Raw genomic sequence first — 22,313 nt, 5'->3', positions numbered from 1 at the left:
ACAGCGAAGCTGTCATGATCATCACTTGTGCACAGTTCACGTTCCAGTGAAGTTAACTGACTGGCAGCACAAAAGCTTGTGTGTCTGAATCATCATTTCAAGCACTCAGCTAAAACAGGGAAGACAATGTTAATTAAACTTGACTGATACCTGGGAGCTTTAGACGAAGGCCTGAGGCCTAGAACTTGTTGGCTTTCAGCTTCTGTTACTTTTAGACTTATTTTATTACTTCTCAAGCAGACGTCAGAAATGCATGAAGCCATCTGTGTGTTTTGCCTCCTCTACTTAATGTAAGAGCCATGGAGAGAGTCTTCAGCCTGTATGATTCTAAGATGATCCTGCAGTGCCTGTTGTATGACTTGGATTAATGAGTGTGTGTACCATGTAATGTCCAAGTGTTCATATTCCCTCTTTCTGCACAACTGTTAAGAGATACTTATATGTTTTTGTTGCTTAGATTCCAATGCTTCTGTCCATTTTGATTTTATTAAATGTGAAGCATAGACTAAAACTTGATCCAAACTAGAGCCATATATGTATATTGTACTAGTAGCCAGAGAGTGTTGTTTTGTGCTGGTAAAGGGCTGCTAGTATTGCCTTAGAGCCCTCTGGATTCTCTGTTTCCAGATGTATTGCATTGTCATTTGCAGTCATCTAGCTTTGTAAATGAGTAAACGAGATTACCAAGCTACAAGAAATAGATTAAGAAAGAGAATTAGTAATGGTGTTACACATCAACTGAAAGTTCAGGTTTGATAAACGTTCAAGACAATAAATTAAGAAAAGAAAGTGAATTCTTCATATGCATTTAAAATAGTAAACAGTTTTTGATTATGTTTAATATTTTTTCTTTTTCCAGTTGTCCGTATTTGTCAGAGAAGATTACACCTGCTATACCTGCAATTGGTGGGATTCTTTTCTTTTTCGTGATGGGAACCCTGCTGCGTACTAGTTTCAGTGATCCTGGTGTCCTCCCACGTGCAACACCAGATGAAGCAGCTGATCTAGAGAGACAAATAGGTAACACTGAAGGTTTGTTGTCTCTTCGCTTTCCTCCCGAGGGTGCATGTACTGTGTGAAGGCAGTGTGCTGCTCTGCTTATGGGAGGAGTTACTCCTATCTTGCCACAGTAATTGTTCTGGAGTTTGTAATGTCTGATAGCGTTGCTGTGATTCCTGTGGAAAGATGATTGATCAGTTCTTCACCAAGAAAGATAGTAAACAAAATCCTGGCATTGGAGAGTGATAGTTATTACTGTAAATACTTCTTGGCAAGTATGGTAGAAGTCTGTCTATGATAAACAAGAGAATACTTTCTAAAGTGTTTTTGGCAAGAAAGCTGATATTGCAAAGGTTCTACAATTGTGCATCTCTTAAAGTACTGTACCCTCAGAGTGCAACTGAATTTAATTATGTTGCTGTTCATATTGTGACAGAGTCAGACTGTTTAATATACAGTCTTGTAAGTTGATGCCGTCTTGGGAAGACTTTTGTTCAGAAACAATAAAATGTTACTGGTTCTCATCTTTAAAGCCAGCACAATTAAAGGAGAGTGAACTAGATTTTAATCAGCTTCATCGAAGAAGAGAATTGTTCATTAAATTCTAATTGTGGAATTTCTACAGCTACAAATATGCAGAGTAGCTAAAATACGCTGCCTGCGTAAGAAGACACATGATTTTGCAGAGCTGCTTCATAAACACTGGTTTTGTTTGCTTATTTTTTAGTAAACTACTAAGGCTTGCTAAAGGCTACTGTGTCTGCTTTGGTATGATACTGAATGGAAGTCCCTTTGTTCTGAAGCAATTTCAGAGGAACGCTCAGTCATATAATTGAAAAGACAGATAACAGGTTTATGCAAGTACAGGAGTAACACCTGCAGGGTCCTTGTACTATAGTACAGTCTTAGGCTTTGTGTAATGTGACAAATAATTTAATGCAGTAGAAGCAGATGGGTGCACTAAAGCTGCAGTTTTTCTGCATCTATAGAGTGTGAATTTGAGGGGTTTACTTCTGAGCAGGTTTTGTGTGATTCTCTAGACAAAGAGAACCTTTTGTCCTCCATAAAGCATTGGTGAAAATGTATAAGGGGTGAAGGCATTGGTTTAGACTCTAACAACATGTTGTGGGGTACAGTTCATTTGATGTGCACATGGCGCAGAAGTTCTGGTTTAGTTTCCTCAGAAAGCAGATGTAGTCTGTATGTACCAAATTCACACTGTGAACCATGCTGGTAAGTGGCAGTGATGATTGTTTTCTTTCACCAGATTGGAAGATCCTGACCATAGCTAGTTTGCTGTGTTACAGAGTAAAATAAAGAGATGACCGTGTTATAAATAGCATTTTGTGTATTTCAAAGTGTTTGAATTTGAGTTCTGAATGGAATAAAGGCATCTGCAACAATTTACAGCATGCTATGTGCAGCAGCTAATTGTGCTTACACCATATGCTCTTTGCATGGACTTTATGCTTTTGGAACTGTATGATCATGTAACATGGTTGTTGAACTTTGTGGGAAGGAAATCTTTTCTTGTGGATTTGTGAAGTTTGAGATGAGTAGTTCATCAAATTTTGTAGACCTGCTATAGCTTTCTAAAAAGCAGTCTATTCTGCTGACATTCACATCTCGGGAAGGAAAGCCTACATTGCTTTTATACATTGTTTGGACTTACTGTGCGGAGCCAGGAGCCAGCTGTCATTGCCATGACAGGAAGAAGATTACATTTGGCCAGTCTAGACTTAGCTTTGGGCAAGGACCATACTGTGTGTAGTAGGCAGGGAAGAAAACTGTTGGATCCTAGATGAGTCAGAGAGCTCAATCCTAGATGGGTGAACTTAAATTCTTACAAATTTCTTCTGTTTGCTTACTTTCTGATGTGGCACTCTGGATTATTTAAAACGAAAGTCAGCCTGCCCTTACATGCTATAAAGAACTTAAATTGGAAATGGAGGAGTATTGTGAAGCCATCTTTTCACTACACTCCAAAACCCATTAAAACTGAGTATGGAATGTGTTTATACTGAGGAACTGGAATTCTCTTCAAGCACAATAGTTTCAGTACTTACTTGTGTAACAGAAGAATTCCTAGTATTCACAGAATTCAGATATGTGAAAAACAGATGCCAAAGTTCAAATGTGTTATTGGGAAAGCTAACAGATTTCTTGGGAAGACTCATTTTAGAGGGTTTTTTTTTTTAGCTTTTGTCAGTGCTGTCACTGCAAACATTTTTCAGGATCAAATACTGAGTATGTTATGTGCTGCATACAAGCGTGTAAGTTCCTGTAATGTGTAATGAGATAATTTTTATAGCTGGGAAGAAAAGGATAGAGAGTGGGGGAAAGAAGGCATTGAAAAAATGTGGGAAAATTTCCCACTCCTTTTCTGCCCTCACCTCTTCTCAAAAAAAAAAAAAAAGAAAAGCTATTATCTCTGTAGGAATGTAGGAATAACATGTGAGAGGAGGATCAAATTCAGGTAGACATATTCCTTAGAGTTGCCTAAAAGGAATGCCTCTTTGTATCATAATCTTGTGTTCTAAGTTGTAGGTAAAAAATTGTTTAAAATTTAGAGTTTTCCAGAAAGAGACATTTTGAAATAGTTTCCCATGTATCTTTTATTACTGCTGTAATTGTTGTGATGGATTGTGAGTATACTGTGTTTTCTTTAAATTGAGTTCTTCTTCAGTTTTATTAATGCAATATTTGGGGAGCAGTGGACATTCTTTGCCTGTTTCAGTACTGGAGTTCTCAGTAAAATGTCTTGTGATCGGAAGGTAAATAAACTTATTAGATATTTGAAATCATGAGAATACATTTCTAATTGAATAACCTTCTATAAAATTTACTTGACCAACACAGATTTCTGTTAAACCTTTACATGTCAAGTCTGCCACCATGAGCTCTTACAGCTGTTTCACTCTAGCAATCCTAGCACTTCTATTTTTTTCTCTGAAACACTAACTTTCACTGTTGTTTCCCTTACTAATAACACTTTGAGTGAAAACAGACATCAGTTTAGAAGAGAAAGACAGAGATCATGTTTTGGATTGTGCTGCTGGTGGCTGGTAGCTCAGCTATAGAAAAATAATACATGTAATTCCTTAATATGTTTGAAGATTAGTGAAATAAAATCTTCCTATACAGTGGGAGTCTTTTGCACCTGCATTTGAGAAATGAACAGAGAATAGGCTAAGATGCTCAAAAGAATAGTAATATCCGTTTAGGTGCTGTCTGATGTACCCTGTCATCTGTGTAGCTAATTTTCCATTCCTATGTCCATTTCTTTGGATTTCTTGAGTCCCATAGGCAGAAAATGAAATTATAATCCATTAATGAAGCTGCTACTGAAATCTACTTGCCGATTATCTATTGGTAATAATAATGATGCAGTTGAGGAAAGAATTTTCAGAACAAAAACTTGTATAACCTATTCTTCTTATGTAAACCAGGTGGGCTTTCCAATGGAAATTTAATTGTTTCAGTAATTACATGTAAAGATTATAACGATGATGGTCTGCTAAATTATATTGTGAGTTGTTGAAGAGTAGGCAGTAGAATTTAGTTATCTTGCTCTGACAGAGATTTTTCACCACTATATCCAGCTACTTAGTGAAATCTTGAGTGTTCTGTAAATCATGTTTTAAATATTCTTTTGTTAAAGGATTTTCCCCAGTTTAACCACAGAAAATGAATTCCTCAGTTTTTGAATCCAGTACCCATATAAGCAATATTTAATTGTATCTATGGTTTTGCAGTGAACATGGTGTAATAGTCATTTCAGAGTTTTTATGGTGTGCAGTTTAATTCTCTACTCATATAGAATGGCAGATGTGTAAACAGGTGATAAATATTAACAGATTGTGTTCTTAGCTCTGTTTGAAGGATGAGGTATTTTGAATGCTTGCTAATTGGCATAGAAAGTGGCTTAGATGCGTTATTTTCATAATCCAGTGGTTATAAAGTAAAAAAAAATTAAATGGAGTAGTAAGTTGTTCTTAGAGTAATTAAAACCTAGACAGGTAAGGCAGAACGCAGCACTGTAAGAACACACTTCTTGTTATTAGGGCCTTGACATAAAAACCAGTCACTGTGGTTTGTTCCAAAAAGGTGTTTGGACTTTGGCTCCTTTTTCTGGAGAATCTTGTGCTTTCTCGTTTTTAGAGTCCACTCAGGGTCTTTTATTTGTCTTGCATCTGTTAGGTACATACAACCCAAGTTCTGCCCTGTCTTTTCTGTACTTCTTTTCAGCTCTGCCTACATGGTTCCTATCTGGATCCGACCTAGTTGCATTTGTTGTTATCTGTCACTCCTTGTTGTTTGTCTGATCCTTCCTTCCACTCTACTTTTTACTCACCTAGTGTTTCTATGATGGGAGCTCCTCAAAGCTTTTCCTTTTTCTGATTTGAGCAGGCCCCTCCTCTTTGTTTTGGAGGTGGTAGGAGGGAGAGCCAGCCAAGTTCCTTCCCCTAAGACCTAAGGAATCCTTTACCTGGAATAAAGTACCAGCTTTAGTCCAAAATACAGGCACAGGTTCCTGTTCAAGGAATTACTTATTCACCCTGTGTTCAAAGAAACATTTATCTGTGTCAGAAAAGAAATTATTTCACTTAAGGACTTCACAATAATAATTTTTCCTTAAAGAAAGATTCTGTTCGATAGAGACTTTTGGCTAAATACGAAATGTAAAATATAAATTGACTACTGAAAAAAATTGCAAAGATTATGTATTTAAAAAGTCAGGAGAGTCAAAATGTTCCCATGTGTTACTATTTCAGAACTCGTGTTTACAATTTTTATTAAAAAATGGCTTGTATGGCAAATCTAATGGAGAGGAACAAGCTGGCTAGTGATAACTAATCCTTCTGCCTTAAAATTGTGATTCTGGAATCAACAATGAAAATGGAAAGAAACATCTTCGTACTGTTAAAATACATATTTTAGTGTGCCCTAAAAAATACATCCTAGTGGAGTGGCATCTGTGCAGCGGGGAAGGCTGGATAGCTCCTGCTGTTCAAAAGAACTTCTGTGTGCTCCAACACTAGTTCTGGTTTGATTGCCTTGGAAGTTGTACCTTTGAACTTGAGGTACAAGTTGAGGTACCTTGCCTTCTAAGGATGAGGTGCAAGATTAACAGGAATGTACTTCTAGGCAAGAGATAAATCAACTAAAACTAATGCCTTTACAAAATTGTTTTTTTTCTAAAATGTGTGCATTTAACATGTCCAGTCTGTGGCTTTTACTTTATTCAAGTCATTCGTGGGCCAGAGTAAGTTTTAAGTATCTATCTGTCTCTTTGGGAAGCAGCCTCACAGAAATTACTGTGAATGCAGTGAGAAACTGTGATGTCCCAAGAGGAGGAATTCTGATTTAAGAATGCTATTTCTAAGTTCTTTTAAGGGTCATTAAAAATTCTTGTTGTTTGTCTGAAAGCATAGAAAAGAATGAGCTGGTTAACTAGAACAGTTCTCAAAATAAGGCCTTCTAAAGAAACTGCCGGTACTTCATTCATTCAGGTGACTTTTTGGAAACGGAGTGGTCATCCTGGCAGTGTGGAATGTTTCCACCTAGGCTATCACCTTTTTCCAGATGAAGATGGGAGACTTAATAGGGCTGTGATGTTGCTGTTTCCACCACGAAGGTGCAGGAATGGAAAGCAGTTGTTTCTCGAGGATTTGGCGAGGTGGTAGTAGCCCAGCTGATCATAGCAAAACAAAAAGTGAAAGGAATTGCAAGTAAAATAAAGATGTCTGCAAAGCAAAAGAGATTTGTTATTGAAAAATATTGTGTTAAATGCACATCATCCAGCTATTCTCATACAGAGGAAGGTTGGGAAGAGTAGTAAGAGGCCATTCTATCTGTATTTCTGGTTTTATGAAGACTGCTGTCAAAAAGAGACATTTATCAGACATGGAGACAATTTCTAAAGGTGAGTATAAAGAGGCAGCACAAGCATACATGGAAAGTGCTAGAAAGGCAAAAGGGGAATAAACTCAGCTACAACCAGTAAAGAACAGAGAAGACAAACAAGACGGTTTCTGTTAGAGGTCAGAGGAAGAAAGAAGCTGTGTAATTGGGAAATGTGAAATAACAGAAGGCATTCTGAAATACTCAACACTCTTCTTTGATCTCAGAGGAGAATTTGCACGTTTCTTGCCACCTGAAGGTCAGAAAAGGGAAAGTAGCAGTAGTAGTTAAAAGAAAAAGAATAATCTGACAGTCTACTATACTGTTTCTATATCTGTCTAATGTTCTACTCTAATAGAAATCTGTCTATTCTATCACTAGAAACTATTTTCTGTCTGGAGAGAGATCTAACAAACTGCTAAAGGATCAAATGTTAAGAATTGGAGCTGGCAGGAGTTGGAGCTTATGGCCATTTAAGACTCAAAGCAAGTTACAAGGTCTTTCAAGAGCAAATAAAGTATAACCAAACTGATGTCCTTTATTGAAAGATTAACCAGGGGAAAAGAATAAGCAGGCGTGATAAATTTTGACTTGTAATAGAGCTCTTGATGCTGTCCTCCATAAGATTTTTTCTGTATAAGTTTTGGAAATAAAGTCTAGATGAAATCACCACAGAGTCAATGAGTAACTTCCTGGAAAGACAATCCATTGTTAAATGTAAGTGATCAAGCAGGACTGTGCAGAGACTGACTGTGGTATTGTGGGCTCTAGAAGAACAGAATATGTGAAGTTGATGCTGATGTGGGGGAATTTGCTTGCGCTCAGCTTGATGATTTATTTTTTTTTAGTACTCTAAGTAGTCTTAGCAAATTTAGGGAACAAATACAAAATGCATGATTGCAAATGGAAATCAAATACTAACAAAAAGAGGGTTGAGTAGAGACTGGTACAGTAAAGGGAGGCTTGAGTATAATCCACAAACAGATTGAGTCGGCTTTGTGATAGCATGACGAAAAAGGGACATTCTTTTTTGGGAGGCATTAGAAGAAAAGTGACATTCTGCAATACCTATAGATGTTGAGGTCTCAGTTCACTGTCCATGTTTTGACACCATGCATGGAAACTCAAGAGGAAGCAGCAAACCAGAAAAGTCTAGAAAGCATGACCTGTAAGGAAATATTTAAGAAATACTTGTGTTTGGCCTAAGAGAGGAAAGATTTTTAGTATTTTTTTCATATAACATAATAGAACAAAAGTAACGAGCTGCATGAGGCTTGTATAATGCAAAATCACTGAAGATAATATAGGGTTATTTGGTATAAAAGTGCTATAATTTCAGTTAAATGCAGCAGGACCTCGTTTTTTATGAATAGGAAATCAAACTTGTTGATGTAGCATTTTTACTTTGATTATAACTTTCATGAAAATCAAAAAGTAATTTTTTTTTCTCCAGGACAACCCCAATGGTAGTTGCATCCTTTTCGTGGTGCATATAACCATGGCTGCTGCAATCACACAAATTACTATATTGAGAGGGGCTGTTGTTTCTATGGGAACATGAAAACTAGAAACAGCCTTATTTTGTAACCTCTTTGTGGTTATGATATTTGTCTAATATTTTATGATATTAGTTAGCTTTGTGTGGAGTCAGCTCAAGTGGAAAATATTTATAGGATAAACTTGTAAATAGGAGGGCTTTGAAGGATAACCAAACCCAGGAGGATGGGTTTCGCAGGTGGGAAAGCATTTGTCCATTAGATGTATACAAGATCAACAATTATTTCACAATATCACTCTTTTTTTGCATTGAATAGGTGATGCATGTAAATGAAAAGATGGTCATGGTCATTTATCCTTCCAGCCTTAAAAAGGCCCATCTATAGTAAGGAGATACTTTGGATTTTTCTTCAGAGTAACTGTCTTAACTTATGTATATCTTCCTAACTTATGCTGTAGAACCAGCTCAGGCCAGTTCAGAGTTTTTGCTGCCTTTCTTTAGCTAATTCAGCCTGCCGTCTCTGGAAGCTGGTTTTGTCCTGGCTCTGTAATTTTCATTGATGCTCAAGACTACATTTGAGGCTTCTCCACAGTTCCTTGCTTGTCTTTCATTTGTTTTGAAATGCACAGTTTGATTTCCTTAGAGCCTTATAAAATTAAATCTGTGTCACAGCAGAGACATTTCATAAAACTGACAGTAGCCTGAGCAAATGTATGCAGCTTGTGGGTACAATGTGGGTATGTGTTGCTTTCCACATGCCAGCTTGATAAGCTAAGTCATACCTGATATTGGATGGTCTTCAAGTAAATTTAGTGGAATTACTTTGTGCATCAGATTAAGTCTTTCAGAAAGCTCCTCCTCTCTATGCTTCTTTCCCCCAGCAAATCACTAAAGATTATATCTCGTTCTGGCGGTAAGAATACCTTCCGCATAAAGTTTTAGACTTTAAAATGATGCTATCCTATTCTTCAGAAAATAATACATAGTATTTTCTGAAGCTGTAGCAGTAAGCCTTTTATCTAAAGTTAGGAGCAATATTTGGTCGGTATATCTTGTTCACTGTCAGATGGAGAATAATGTGAAGAATGCAGTTAGCAGCTGCTGGTTTAAGTCTGAGCCAGGTTCCCAGTATTATTTGTTCCTGAGAATACTGTGGGCTCTTGTAGCCCAATGTTGTTACACTTATAGCTTAGATGTAAGTGGTTAAACACAACCGAAGACACTTCTTGCCGGAGGTTTGCATTTTTGCAGGGTTTGTTTTGGGGGTGTGTGTTTTGTTATTCTTCAGATGTTATAGACCATACCTAAAGATTTTATTCATTCTGCATGATAAGATTCTTGTAGAGACAACGTGGAGTGACCTTCTGGAATGTCCTAGGAATTTAGGAAAGTTGACCATAAAAGCAAATACTTGACTGAGAGAGAGAATCCTGATAACGTGGCTACATATATACAAAATTCCAGCCTTTCTGTCTCATCTAAACAGCACCTTCCATTTGTTTTCAGCATAATAGTTCAAGACATCTAAGCAGACTTTGTTGTCACGTAGGAGGTTGCTAGACTGTGCTGGATCTTTATTAAATACTTGAAGTGACTTTCTTGCCGCATTTCCGGTACTTTGCAAGGATATGAATTGTATGTTTGGGGGGTTTATAATAGGTAGTAAAAATGCTGGAACCCCATCTAATGCAAGGACACTTAATGCTGACAGAGAAGTTATAAGATGTATCAGAGCAGATAGCATGGAAGGTGATCCCAGTATTTGGGAACATTTTACCCTTTTTGTAAAATAACTTGCATTACTACATCAGCAATTAATTGGAAGAGAAAACTGTAAAATGTAGTGGTGAAGTGAAGGTTTATCCGAGGAAAGTGATTCCGTAAAGCCTTGTCTTATACCTTCAAGGGACCGCATATATTAAAAGATTTAGCTGTGTTAGAACCCAAGTATGAGTAGTCCAGTTGAAAGCTAATTACAGTCTGAAGAATCACTGTGAGACCAGAACATGTTTAGCACGCTTATGTTAGAAAAATCTGATTAAATCCAAGCACGTTTATCCTTGCTCTGTTGTGTGTTTCCAGGAAAAAAAAAATGCTAATAAACAGAAAGATTGGGACTTTGGATTTGATTATAGAATTTGAGATTGTGGGAAAATCCTGACTCCGTGGAAAGTCGACAAGACTGTTTTCATTAATTTCATTTGCATCAGTTTTTGTTCTTGGATGTCGAGATTAATTTTTCTCAGAGCTAGGATTTGCTGTCCCTGTGAACTTGAACTTTTCTGCAAAGATCTGGAAGGAAATCCTCTTAGAAAATCAGTGTTGTAGTATCACGGGCTGGCCAGCAGTTCCGTTTTCTACCAGAGAAGAGGGAAGTTGCCTTGAGATTCTGTCAGAGCCCATTTTAAAATAAAATAGATACAGTGCACTTTTTTTCACTTCTTGAAAGGTGGAGAATTATTTGGTTTAGTCACTGTACGCTTTTTAGGTGCCAATGTTTCATTAGAAGAAAAAGTTTGGTTTTTTTCTAAACAATTCACTTTTACTGGTTAAAGTAATTTTCTTTCAGAAGTTATGTACATATTCAGGAATAATAAGATTTTATAAAAGAAGAAAATCTGGAATGTTGGTATTAATTTAGGAAATCCAGTGCATCAGCGCTGCTTGCAGTATAAAAAGCTACACCTGTATAAAATGCAAGCTTCCTGTTCAATATCTTTATCAATAACCTCAATGAGGGGATTGAATGCACCCCTAGCAAGTTTGCGGACAACACTAAATTGGAAGGAAGTGTAGATCCATTGACGGGTAGGGAGGCTCTTCAAAGGGATCTGAACAGGCTGGATCGATGGGCTGAGGCCAATGGGATGAGGTTTAGCACGGCCAAGTGCAAGTCCTGCATTTGGGGGACAACAACTCCAGCAGTGCTACAGGCTTGGGGAAGACTGGCTTGAAAGCTGCCTGGCAGGGAAGGACCTGGGGGTGTTGGTTGACAGCTGACTGAACATGAGCCAGCAGTGTGCCCAGGCGGCCAAGAAGGCCAACAGCATCTTGACTTGTATCAGAAACAGCATGGCCAGCAGGACCAGGGAAGTGATTCTCCCCCTGTACTCGGCGCTGGTGAGACTGCACCTTGAATACTATGTTGAGTTCTGAGCTGCTCACTCCAAGAAAGACATTGAGGCTTTGGAGTGTCTCCATAGAATAGCAGTGAAGCTGGTGAGGGGCCTGGAAAACAAGTCTTACGAGGAGTGGCTGAGGGAACTGGGGTTGTTTAGCCTAGAAAAGAGGAGTCTGAGGGGAGACCTTATTGCTCTCTACAACTACCTGAAAGCAGGTTGTGGAAAGGTGAGTGTTCTCTCTCTCCTCCTAGGTGAAAGGTGATAGGACAAGAGGGAATGGCATCAAGCTGTGTCAGGGGAAGTTTAGATTGGACATTAGGAAAAATTTCTTCACAGAAGGGGTTATCAAGCAGTGGCATAGGCTGTCCAGGGAGGTGATTGAGTCCCCATCCCTTGAGATATGATGAGTTGCTTGGGGACGTGATCTAGTAGTAAACAGTTATGGTTGGAGTTGATCTCTTTTCCAACCTAATGATTCTACGATTAGTATCTTTGACAATTTTACACCTAAATTTGAGTATGAGTATCAAGTGGAAATCACCGATTTATTAATGAACATGTTATGCATGTGCATGTTAAATGCTTTGTTGGATAAAAAGCTAATTACAGCTGATGACCTACAGTTTTCTTATATTTTAAGTCTATCCTGACCAGACAATGATCAGAAATGGGTGGAATGCTATGTTTTCTAAGACCCATGTATTTAAAGGACAACTAAGAGTATTACAAGCCTGCTGGTCATGTCGTCACTGAAAGTACAGTGTATTAAAATATATTTATCTTTTTCAGTGATAGTAAGTAAAATAAGCTACAGGGGATTGTTAATAACAAAAAACTTAGTATGGGGATTTTCTCCCCTAAAAAGTATTGTCCTCTTTAGATCTGTACTAGTACTGCAAGTTTTTTTTTTATTTCAGCCTATGGTAACTTGTTCTAGAGAAAAGAAGTTTTCATCAAAAACAGGGAAGGTTTTTTAATGTAATCTCTGGATTATTAGACATTCTTCCTTGTTTTCTGGTTTTAGGAATCATCTACGTCTCTGTAAAGCTTTAAATAGTATAAGTACAGTTGTTCTATGCCCCTAAAAGAACATCTTTTCAGCTTAGTTCTGAATTAGAATGCAAAAATAAAAAAAAATACTTAACTCAGACTTATATGTCATGCGGATAAATAAACTGTTACGCAAGCAAATAAAGAAGTCTTTTACTATAACCGGAAGAAATGGAATTGTTCTATTGACCTCACCAATTTCCTTTTTTGCTCGCGTGCTTTAAAATCATGGCCATTTAATTAACAAGTTTCTTTTAAAAAACATAACTGTAAAAAAGAAAAAGTCCAAATTGCACACTAAACAACTTTGATTGTCTAGTCATACTTCAGTATGTAAACACACCAATAGCTTGTGAAGCAGTACTCACTAAATAAAAAATATTGCATCAAGTAGTACCTTCCTTGAGGTCAAAATCAGCGTTGTTGATTGTTATGGAAACCACACAGTAATCTCTGCTTCCACGTGCAGATCATAGGACCTAGTCCAGAGTTCCAGAAACATTGCACAGGCTGGTGTAGATCCAACACAAGCAAATGTCTGTACCTCATCAGGGTCTAGTAGGCTGCTTCTAAGCTGCTGTTTCTTCATTATTCACTACTTGATTCTCATAAGGGATGCCTAGAAGCTTCATAGCCTGATTCCGTCATTCTTATCTATTGCTCCCCTCCTTCCACCTTCCTCTCCAAGAGAATTTTCTGGGAACTGTTTGTTTCAGTGGTTGTGTTTACACTGGTGTCCCACAAATACTTTTATTGTTGCGTATTTATGGAGTGGGTGAGCATGTTGCAGATGAGAACTTGCTAGCTAGATTATGCCTTTCTTAGAGCTATGCTGTCACTAATTTGGATACCTTGCTAGGCAGGAGACTTTCTGTTTGCCCCCTTGGAAATCGTGTAGCTTGTAAGCTGTGTAAGTTTGTCTGCAGCCCTGGAAGAAATTGTAATTGTGGGTGATATTTATAACAATTTGAGCTCAAATACAAGTCATGGATCTTTTAGTAACCTGTCATCCAGCTCTGTGCTTGTCCAACAGGACATTGGGGGTGAGCAACTTAAAACACGGTTGTGCAGGTAAATGTGACTTTGAAATATAGTTTCATTCATATATTGGAAAAGAATCTATATTCCTTTCTTACTGTTCTTTCTATTCTACCTGTCCAAGAATAATAACTTGGGGTTTGGGTTTTTGTTTTTTACTTTTGTGGTTTGATTTCATTGTGATTTCACAAGAAGAGATAAACTAAGAAAAAGGTATGCTCTAACACATTAAACTTTCTAAGTATAGCTCAGCTTGGAACTGTTTAAAGGACAAAATTGAACCTTAATGATTTGGCCTGATCAGTCCTTTAGTTGCTGGAAAAATGGACACGGATGCCCTAAAAAAAACCCGAAAGCGATCAAGCAAACAAAACATAAACCTCACCACTTGTACCAAATGAGGTAGTTAGAAACTACTTTTATGCAACAAACAAACTTCAAGATGTGTAAAAGTAATACTGGGGGTTAGGTTTTCAAACTCTGAAACAGTGAGAGCTATGAAATACTATTCCGAATGTGCTTCATTGTAGCACAGCATTTGAGAGACCTCTAAGTGACTACTGATTTTATTTCTGCCATGCGCCAAACTATAATGACAGAGGTGCTGTTGCTTAAGTAAGTGCAGATTCTATATTGGATTGCAGAATTTCTGCAGCATGTGTAGAGAGACTTTTTGTTATTACAGGAATTCAAAAAATGTCAGGAAAATCCTACAAATAACTTGTCCAGCTTTTACCATCCTGCACCAACAGTCATAGTTGTCTTTAATGTATTCTCTGAATTGTTAGGGTGTACAAGTGCAAGAATTTTGGGATCAAGGTAGCTCTCAGCATCTGAGAATTGAATTTGGGTAGTTTCTTCAATTCAAACTGATTTGCTGTGGATGCCACTTGTAATTATTTTTTTGCCACATGTTATTTTAAGAGAATGAGAAAGGAAAAGGTTGTTTATTTTGAGTGTGTTAATAGAAACTTGAAACTTGCTATAGATTGCCATTATGGACAGTTCTGTGTATATGTCATAGTTCATGTGAGAAATATAATGCATTGTATTTCCACGTTTAGATATTGCAAATGGCTCCAGTTCAGGAGGATACCGTCCCCCTCCCAGAACAAAAGAAGTGATCATCAATGGACAGACAGTGAAATTAAAGTACTGTTTTACTTGCAAGATTTTCCGCCCACCTCGTGCCTCACATTGCAGCCTTTGTGATAACTGCGTAGGTGAGTAAAGAGAGATATGGCATATATTCAGTTTAGTAGCTTATGTATTGTTATGAATGCTTTTGATATGAGAGAGAAAATAGCCAGAGTTAGTGACAAGATTATTCCTGAGGTCACTTACCATGTTAATCTTTCTTTCCTGCAAGCTCTATTAAATGTTAAGAATTTTAGAGGAGGCAGAAGAGGAGATTTGACCTAGTGGGTAGTAGTCATTAATCTAGAAAGGAAAATATCTTCTGAGGCATACATATTTCCTAACCTGGTCCACAAGGTAAAGAACACACCAAAGCCAAATAGGGCCACCTAGTACACGCTATGAACTTTCAAGTGCGGAGAACCAAGCTTTATGAGAGCCTCAGAACTGTTTCCCTCAAAACTAAACTGAGGGCAAGGAACTGCTTCTCTAGTTTATTACAGGATAATTGTTCAAATGGGTGTGAACAGAACATACACTGTTGGTGAATCTTAGCTTTGAACAGTTTTAAGACTAGAAATTTTAAAGTCAGAAACCATAAGAAATTTTGAGAGTAAATACATGTTAATCGGACCTAAGGATATTTTGTAATGATAGTGGTGTTTTTTTCCTTTGAACATCTTGTCTTTCTTCATGACTGTTTTCTTTGGAGGGCAGACAAGGTGATTAAGATATGCTTGAATTTAAAAGCAAACCAAAAAAAACCTACCAATCAAATCTGAGTAGTTTTCTAGTTAATTAGATCACATTTAGAGTTCAGTGCAGCTGATTAGCGCACTGTTGAGCTGAGAATGTAATTGCAGCATTCAGCAGTGATATTTTTGGATATGAAGAAGTCATTGGAAGAATTAGTTTCATGTTTAGATGCTATTTGTTTAGGCAGTACACTTGCATCAGAGTGAAAAGTATAGCCTTTAGGCCCTGTACAGTTAATTTGGTATCTAGCTGGTTTCTTCAATAAATATGGTTTTCTGATGTGTTAGAATTTTGTAAGTGTTGTAAAAGCTATTGAACTTGGCAAGTAGGGATATTTATGAATTGTAGCTGACACATTTTCAGAAAAATATCATATCAAATGTGTAACTTGGACATGTTGTGGTATTGCTTAGCAAACCTGATTATGTGAAAATGCAGTTGTCGACCAGTGCAATAAATAAAAATTAAAGGCTTTTGTTTTTACCAAGAGTGAATAAATAAGAGCAACTCACACACACATCCTGAAGCTTACTTAAAAATGATGTTACAGTTTTTATAGTAAAATAATATGAAGGATTTTTCTAGGGGTTATTCTGTAATCTGATTGTGTCCTTTTCATACCAAATTTTGAAAACCTACTCCGTGAAAAACACAATTAGTGATGGTGGGGAAACAGCTTAAACAATATTTGTCTTCTGATTATGTCTGTGAAGCAACAGATGTGAATTATGAATGTATAGAAGAGTCTAAGCACATGACTTTTATAAGTGATAATTGTATCCAAGATGATTAGTCTTTTCTGCTCGTAAAATAGGTATGATATTGTAATTTCCTCTTGCACTTTTTTCTATTTGAAGTTATTTGTTTTAAAGTAATTCTGTCCATTTATTGTAATGAATTTACTGGTTATTTGATCCTCCAGATGACAATAAATTATAACTTGAAGAAGTACATTATGTAGTACTTCTGTTTCCTGATTAGGTATTGCAAAAAAAAAAAATTTCTGAGCTCAAGCTAGTTATCGCTGCATTTAGACAAGAGGCTTTGACTGAATGTGTGATACTAGTAGGAAGCTAGTGGTTGGGCTTGCTTCTGAAATGACCAGATAACCCTTCTGAATTTATTTTTGTCATTTCAACATCAGCTGTGTCATTTCCTTTTTTGTTTTGTTTTAATAAATATTTTTTGATCTAGTTTGATTTCTGTAGTAAAAGCTGAGCAAGAAGCAGTTGACTCTTTGCAAACAATTTAAGTAGGGTACTGATAGCAGTAAATCAACTTAGTCCAATAATCTAAATTTCTAAAGCCTTCCTTGCTTTCACCTGCCACAGTTTTGCTTATCAAGTGAAAGTAAAGGATTTAGACTAAAGCAAAAATCCAGTATGGTGAAAGAAGAGATCCACCATTTATTCTCATCTAAGAGAATATGGCTTTTTTGTTTGTTTCAAAATCTATATATCATAAATTTATGTGCAGCTGATGGATGAGGATAGCTTTTCTTCTCCGGTTCCACTGTGTTTCTTTCAACACATGACTTTTTTTTCCACAGAGGTTTGAAAGGTCACATTTTTGAAATTTTATGTCAGCACTTAACTTTGAAATGCTTGTATTAGGACTACTGAGAAATTAATTTGAGTTTTCAGACATCACTGATGAACATGCCGATGCCATACCAAGGTAGACCAAAGTTTTGGTTCATGCAGCAGCCTATTTTCTGCTATAGCCGGAGTGGATGCCTGGAGAAGAATGAGATAACAGGGCGAGCGTGTGGGGATGCTTTCTGCTAAATATTCTCACGCTCTCAGTAATTTTCAAGGCCTTCTTGAACCTTGAGGGGTTATTCTTTTCTTTTCAATAGCTCTTGCTGGATCCTAGTTGGGCTTCTTTGTACCCAATATAAACTTTTTGAGACAGGGAACCAGGATGCCAGTAGTGCTAAGGGCACATGTACCATAGTGGCATTTTCTATCAATGTTTCTGTTTTCTGTAGGAGATAGGATTCCTCTCACTTGTAAGTCTGCTTATTTTTCTGTAGATCCCAAACATGAGACCGAGTGTCAAGATTTTGACAGAAATTTTGCCAGAAAATATGCTATATTAGAAGCCAACAGACACTGTCTTTCTGGTTAACATGTTGCTTCTGTAAAGCTTTTCTCCCTGCCAATAGTACAGATCATCTTTTGGTTTTGGTCTTGACTGGACTACATTAATTTATTATTTTGAAAATACAACGTGTTACATACCCAGCAGTGTGCCAAACAGCAGAATTTGGATGAAACAATTGTTTTTAAAAGTAGTTTCCTAAATTAGGCAATAGTGCTAAAAATTTATTTTCTTAAAATGGAGAATTAATTGTTAAAACAGATGTAATATGTAACACACACAACATAAGACAGAGTGAGAATTGCAACTGTTTTCTGAGAGAAATTCTTCCCTATAGTCACTCCATATACCACCGTCTTTCTGCCTGGAGAACACACATTACTTCAAAAACAGTCTGAGAGTCTGCGTTGTAACAATTTGATTATTATAACACTGACACTGAGAGTAATTTTCACAGGACTTCGTGGTCCTTTATAATCAGAGAATATTTACTTGATGTCAGGACTTCATTTTTCACTTGGATTTAATTCCGTTTGTGGCACTCTTCATTACCTTATCCTTTGCCTTTTTCCTTTTAGTTCCTTTTCATGATCTTTGTCTGTTTCTTTATTTATATTTCCTGCAATGAAGGCTCTACAACTTTCACTTCATTTTGGGGATGATTTTTGAACCTGTTAAACCTTAGCTCCAGGTCTCTTTAGCTGAATAGTTACAAATACAATGTTGACTACTATGTCTTTTGGGGTTTGGTTTTTTTTTTCTATTTTTTCTTGGTGATTTTTTCCCCCAAATTTTTACATGGGGGAAATGGCTTAGGCTCTTTTTGTTTGTGCTGCCTTCTTGGGCCACCCAAAAAGTGCCCGAGTTGGGGTTTTGGGGTTTTTAACTCTCTTTCTCTATGGTTGCCTATGTGTCTGACACTTGTTTGGTTCCCAGTGTGTGAAAGCATTGTATTGGCAAGAATAAGTATGTAAGGAAAGATCGTTAAGTGTAATGTCCTTTGCTTTACGTTCATTGTTTTGTTCATTACTTAGCAAAAAAACTGTCATTCTAAACTGCTGCCACTGCCTTTTTGAGGTGTCACCATTAATGTGCATGCAGTCAAAGGGGTTTGTTGTTAATTAGTCAACACTTATTATTGGAGGTAGCAGTGAAGTGAGCTGTGTGATAGTATAGTTTAGTTACTGTGAGCTATGCTAGAGCAATGGCTGGATGTTTTCCTGATAAATCAATTGCTATTTTCATTAAGAAAATTAGGTGTATTTATTTTCTTTTTGTGAATAACTTTAGTGTGCCATTGAAGTTGCAACTGATTTTCTTAAAAAAAACAAAAGCAAAAGCCCCACCCAAAAACCCCCAAAAATTCACCCAAATAGCTTAGCTGTGTGGGACAGTATCTAGCTGATGATGAGAGTGAAATGCTTGTTGAGTAGCCCCTTGTGCTTCTGTTTCTCACTGACTTTTTGTCATAGATAACTATATAAATTATTTCGTTGGGGCACATCTTTCCTAATGTTACATTGCTGTTTCAGTTTGTATCACCTTGTAGAGATTAGTGTAGTGTTCAGAATGTAATGTGATGTAAACTTTTGAGTATTTCCCAAATGTAACATTGAGGCTAGAAGGCACGTTTTGTGCCACGTGGTTTTCTTGGGGTGCTTTTGATCTGGGATCACAGCAAAAAAGTACTGATTTAAAGGATCCATTGTGCATTGTTCCATAACAGATGTTCTAAAATAGCATCAGCATGCGTATAAATGTAACTTGCAAACGGTCTTTTGTTGTTTTTTTTCATATAAATTTCTACTCTATTTTCATTCCACAAAAGTAACAGCAAAGACATTGTGAGGGGAACAACTCACACAGGTGAATATTTCGTAAGTTAAATTTATTGGTATTGCTGTTACCAACTGGCAAGTCCCGTCAATGGTTTTTTAAATATGATTAAGTAAATAATTTCTTAGGAGTGATGACTTCAGTCAGTGGAACTGAACATCTGAGCTAAGGATGTTTTTTATGAGTATGCTATGAATATTGAATAGAATATTTTTTATTTGTTACGTTAAATTATCAGACATCCAGAACTGACTGTAGAAGATTTAATTCCATGGTTATATTGGCTTTAGTGCATGTGCACATGACTCTCAGCAGGCTTTTGTGATTGAAATGCTGTATCTTACAAGAAAATAAATACTTTCTGTGATAAGAAGTACTCCTCATATGGACCTTTAAAAAGCTTGTTTGTTTTCCTAAACATTTCAAGAGCAACAAAATTCTGAAACTACCATTTGTCATACAAAATATCAAGTTAAGAAGCCTGAACAGTTGTGGTCATGTTATGACATCATAATCCTAAAAAAAAGCTGTAATTGTCATCATTACAAATATGTGCAGATGTGTCAGTATCTCTACATAATTGTCCAGTGTGCATCCAGGACAATGAACCTTGTAGTCTTATTTTGTACTGCTACTATCAAAAGTAATTTTGAGTCATTCTGGCCTAGTTGGTTGAGTTGTAATGTGCTTTTTGTGACTGATGCAAGATTTGTATAGCAGGCTGTTGACTCTTCCCAGTCCTGGGATACATTGTTTGTGTGTGTTAAATAAAGATAATAATATTTGGTGAATGCCTTAGGTTTGTGTGTTTGCCCTACAATGCTTTACATGAGCAGGAAGGAAGAATCTGCATGTGAATTCTAGCTTATTCTCATTGGAATCTGCTGGTAATGTGACCTAGATATTTTTTTTCACCTGCAGACTTCTGGTCTTCCTGAGACCTGCCTTTATATTAAGCTTTAGAAAATACATGTTGGCATGCAGTGACTCAGTGAAGCAATGGAAAAAAGGAAGCAGTTAATAAATAGTAACAAATCTTTCTGAGATTACAATATGAAGAGATGAGAAAAGCTGCAAACTGAAAGACCAAGCTGGCCTACAAATATTCCACGTAAAAATGCTTTTTTGTTCCTTATAAATTATAAAGCATTTATTAAATATTTTGAAAGAGGAAGGAAAGCATTGGAATAATTTTGTACATGGTTTCCTGGAGTGTAGTAATTGAAAAAATGGAAGTTAAACAATTAAGGATTTAAAGAGTCTGCATGCTGTGCTGTGGAAAAGTAGAGTTTTGACTCTTTGGTTCTGAGCAGCAAGGCACATGCTTCAGTCTTGCTCCTGAAGGAAACCCTTTCCACATATAAGACCATTAGGATGGGAAATGTTCTCTGTTTTGTTTTTATCTGAAATAAACAGCAGTTCATGTTTCTTAAGCAAATTTTTTAAATGTAAATGTTTCAGGGAAGGTAAAAACTGAGAGAAATGTCTGAAGTACGATATAACTTGTATGTTGTTCTGTTATCCAGTTAACATATATTATTAGATGAGTGTTAATGAGAACACTGAGTCATGCTGACAGCTTGCTGCTTCCAAAGGGAAGATATCTGAACTTCATCCTCTTCCCTCCCCCCCTACTTGTGTGATTCTCTCCTTTTGCCTATTTACACAGCCCTTAGTAACATGCAGCCATTGGTAAGTCAGTTTTTCTCACTAAGCAATGAACAGAATACTTCCATTTTTTTCTTTCTTGTTTTTTTCAGGGAAGTAGTTTAGACAATGAAAGATGGAAGTGTGATAAAGCGGCAGGAAAGGCAGTAAGCAGCCATCTCTTTCAATGTTACTAAGCTTTTTGATTGGCTCGGTAATCCTGTGAAGCCTCACCTGATTTGGTTTGGGGGATGCTGTCTGTCCTTAGGAGTTACTCAGATTCAAAGTTGCTGATCGCTTGGGAAAGACAAGTAAAATAAAGTCGCAGTTGCAGGTTTACTGACAGTTCTTGAGGTTTCTTACCTCTTTGGTTATCTGTGCTCTTCACAGCAACATTTTGAAAGCTGCCTGGAGAAGGACCTGGGGGTGTTGGTTGACAGCTGACTGAACATGAGCCAGCAGTGTGCCCAGGTGGTCAAGAAGGCCAATGGCATCTTGGCTTGTGTCAGAAATGGCATGACCAGCAGGTCCAGGGAGGTGATTCTCCCTCTGTACTTGGCACTGTTGAGACTGCAACTTGAATACTGTGTTCAGTTCTGGGCCTCTCACCACAAGAAGGATGTTGAGGCTCTGGAGTGTGTCCAGAGAAGAGCAACGAAGCTGGTGAGGGGGCTGGAGAACAAGTCTTACGAGCAGCGGCTGAGGGAACTGGGTTTTTTTTAGCCTGGAGAAGAGGAGGCTGAGGGGAGACCTTATTGCTCTCTACAACTACCTGAAAGGAGATTGTGGAGAGGAGGGAGCTGGCCTCTTCTCCCCAGTGACAAGGGACAGGACAAGAGGGAATGGCCTCAAGCTGAGCCAGGGGAGGTTCAGGCTGGACATCAGGAAAAAATTTTTCATGGAAAGGGTCATTGGGCAGTGGCAGAGGCTGCCCAGGGAGGTGGTTGAGTCACCTTCCCTGGAGGTGTTTAAGGGACGGGTGGATGAGATGCTGAGGGGCATGGTTTAGGGATTGTTAGGAATGGTTAGACTTGATGATCCAGTGGGTCCTTCCCAACCTAGTGATTCTATGATTTTTATTCTTTGTTATCCATCTCCTCTTTTCATTGATACTTCACCTTATAAACTGTTCACACATTTTCTCAGTCTTTTTTGTTTGCTTCAGCTTTTGTTCTCAAGACCTTGAAAAACTGATCAATACTGAATTTCTTCTGTGGTCCTGA

At 37.4% G+C, this 22,313-nt stretch overlaps 1 protein-coding gene across 5 annotated transcripts in view; it reads left to right on the top strand.

The window, feature by feature from the left end:
* The window catches only part of ZDHHC14 (zinc finger DHHC-type palmitoyltransferase 14), a 106,610-nt gene that overhangs the window by 54,718 nt on the left and 29,579 nt on the right, over window positions 1–22,313 (top strand). For 3 of the 5 annotated variants that reach the window (XM_054061602.1, XM_054061600.1, XM_009570354.2), the window contains exons 2-3: window positions 860–1,032; window positions 14,676–14,834. In XM_054061602.1, coding sequence (XP_053917577.1) covers window positions 860–1,032; window positions 14,676–14,834 — 332 coding nt within the window. The remainder of the gene's footprint in view (window positions 1–859; window positions 1,033–14,675; window positions 14,835–22,313) is intronic. The other 2 variants (XM_054061601.1, XM_054061599.1) reach the window with 1 other exon arrangement.

The sequence above is a fragment of the Cuculus canorus genome, chromosome 3, assembly GCF_017976375.1.
Source record: "Cuculus canorus isolate bCucCan1 chromosome 3, bCucCan1.pri, whole genome shotgun sequence".
Classification (NCBI taxonomy): Eukaryota; Metazoa; Chordata; class Aves; order Cuculiformes; family Cuculidae; genus Cuculus; species Cuculus canorus.
The sequence above is the reverse complement of the archived record's forward strand: the minus strand, read 5'-3'. Positions and strand labels throughout refer to the sequence as shown.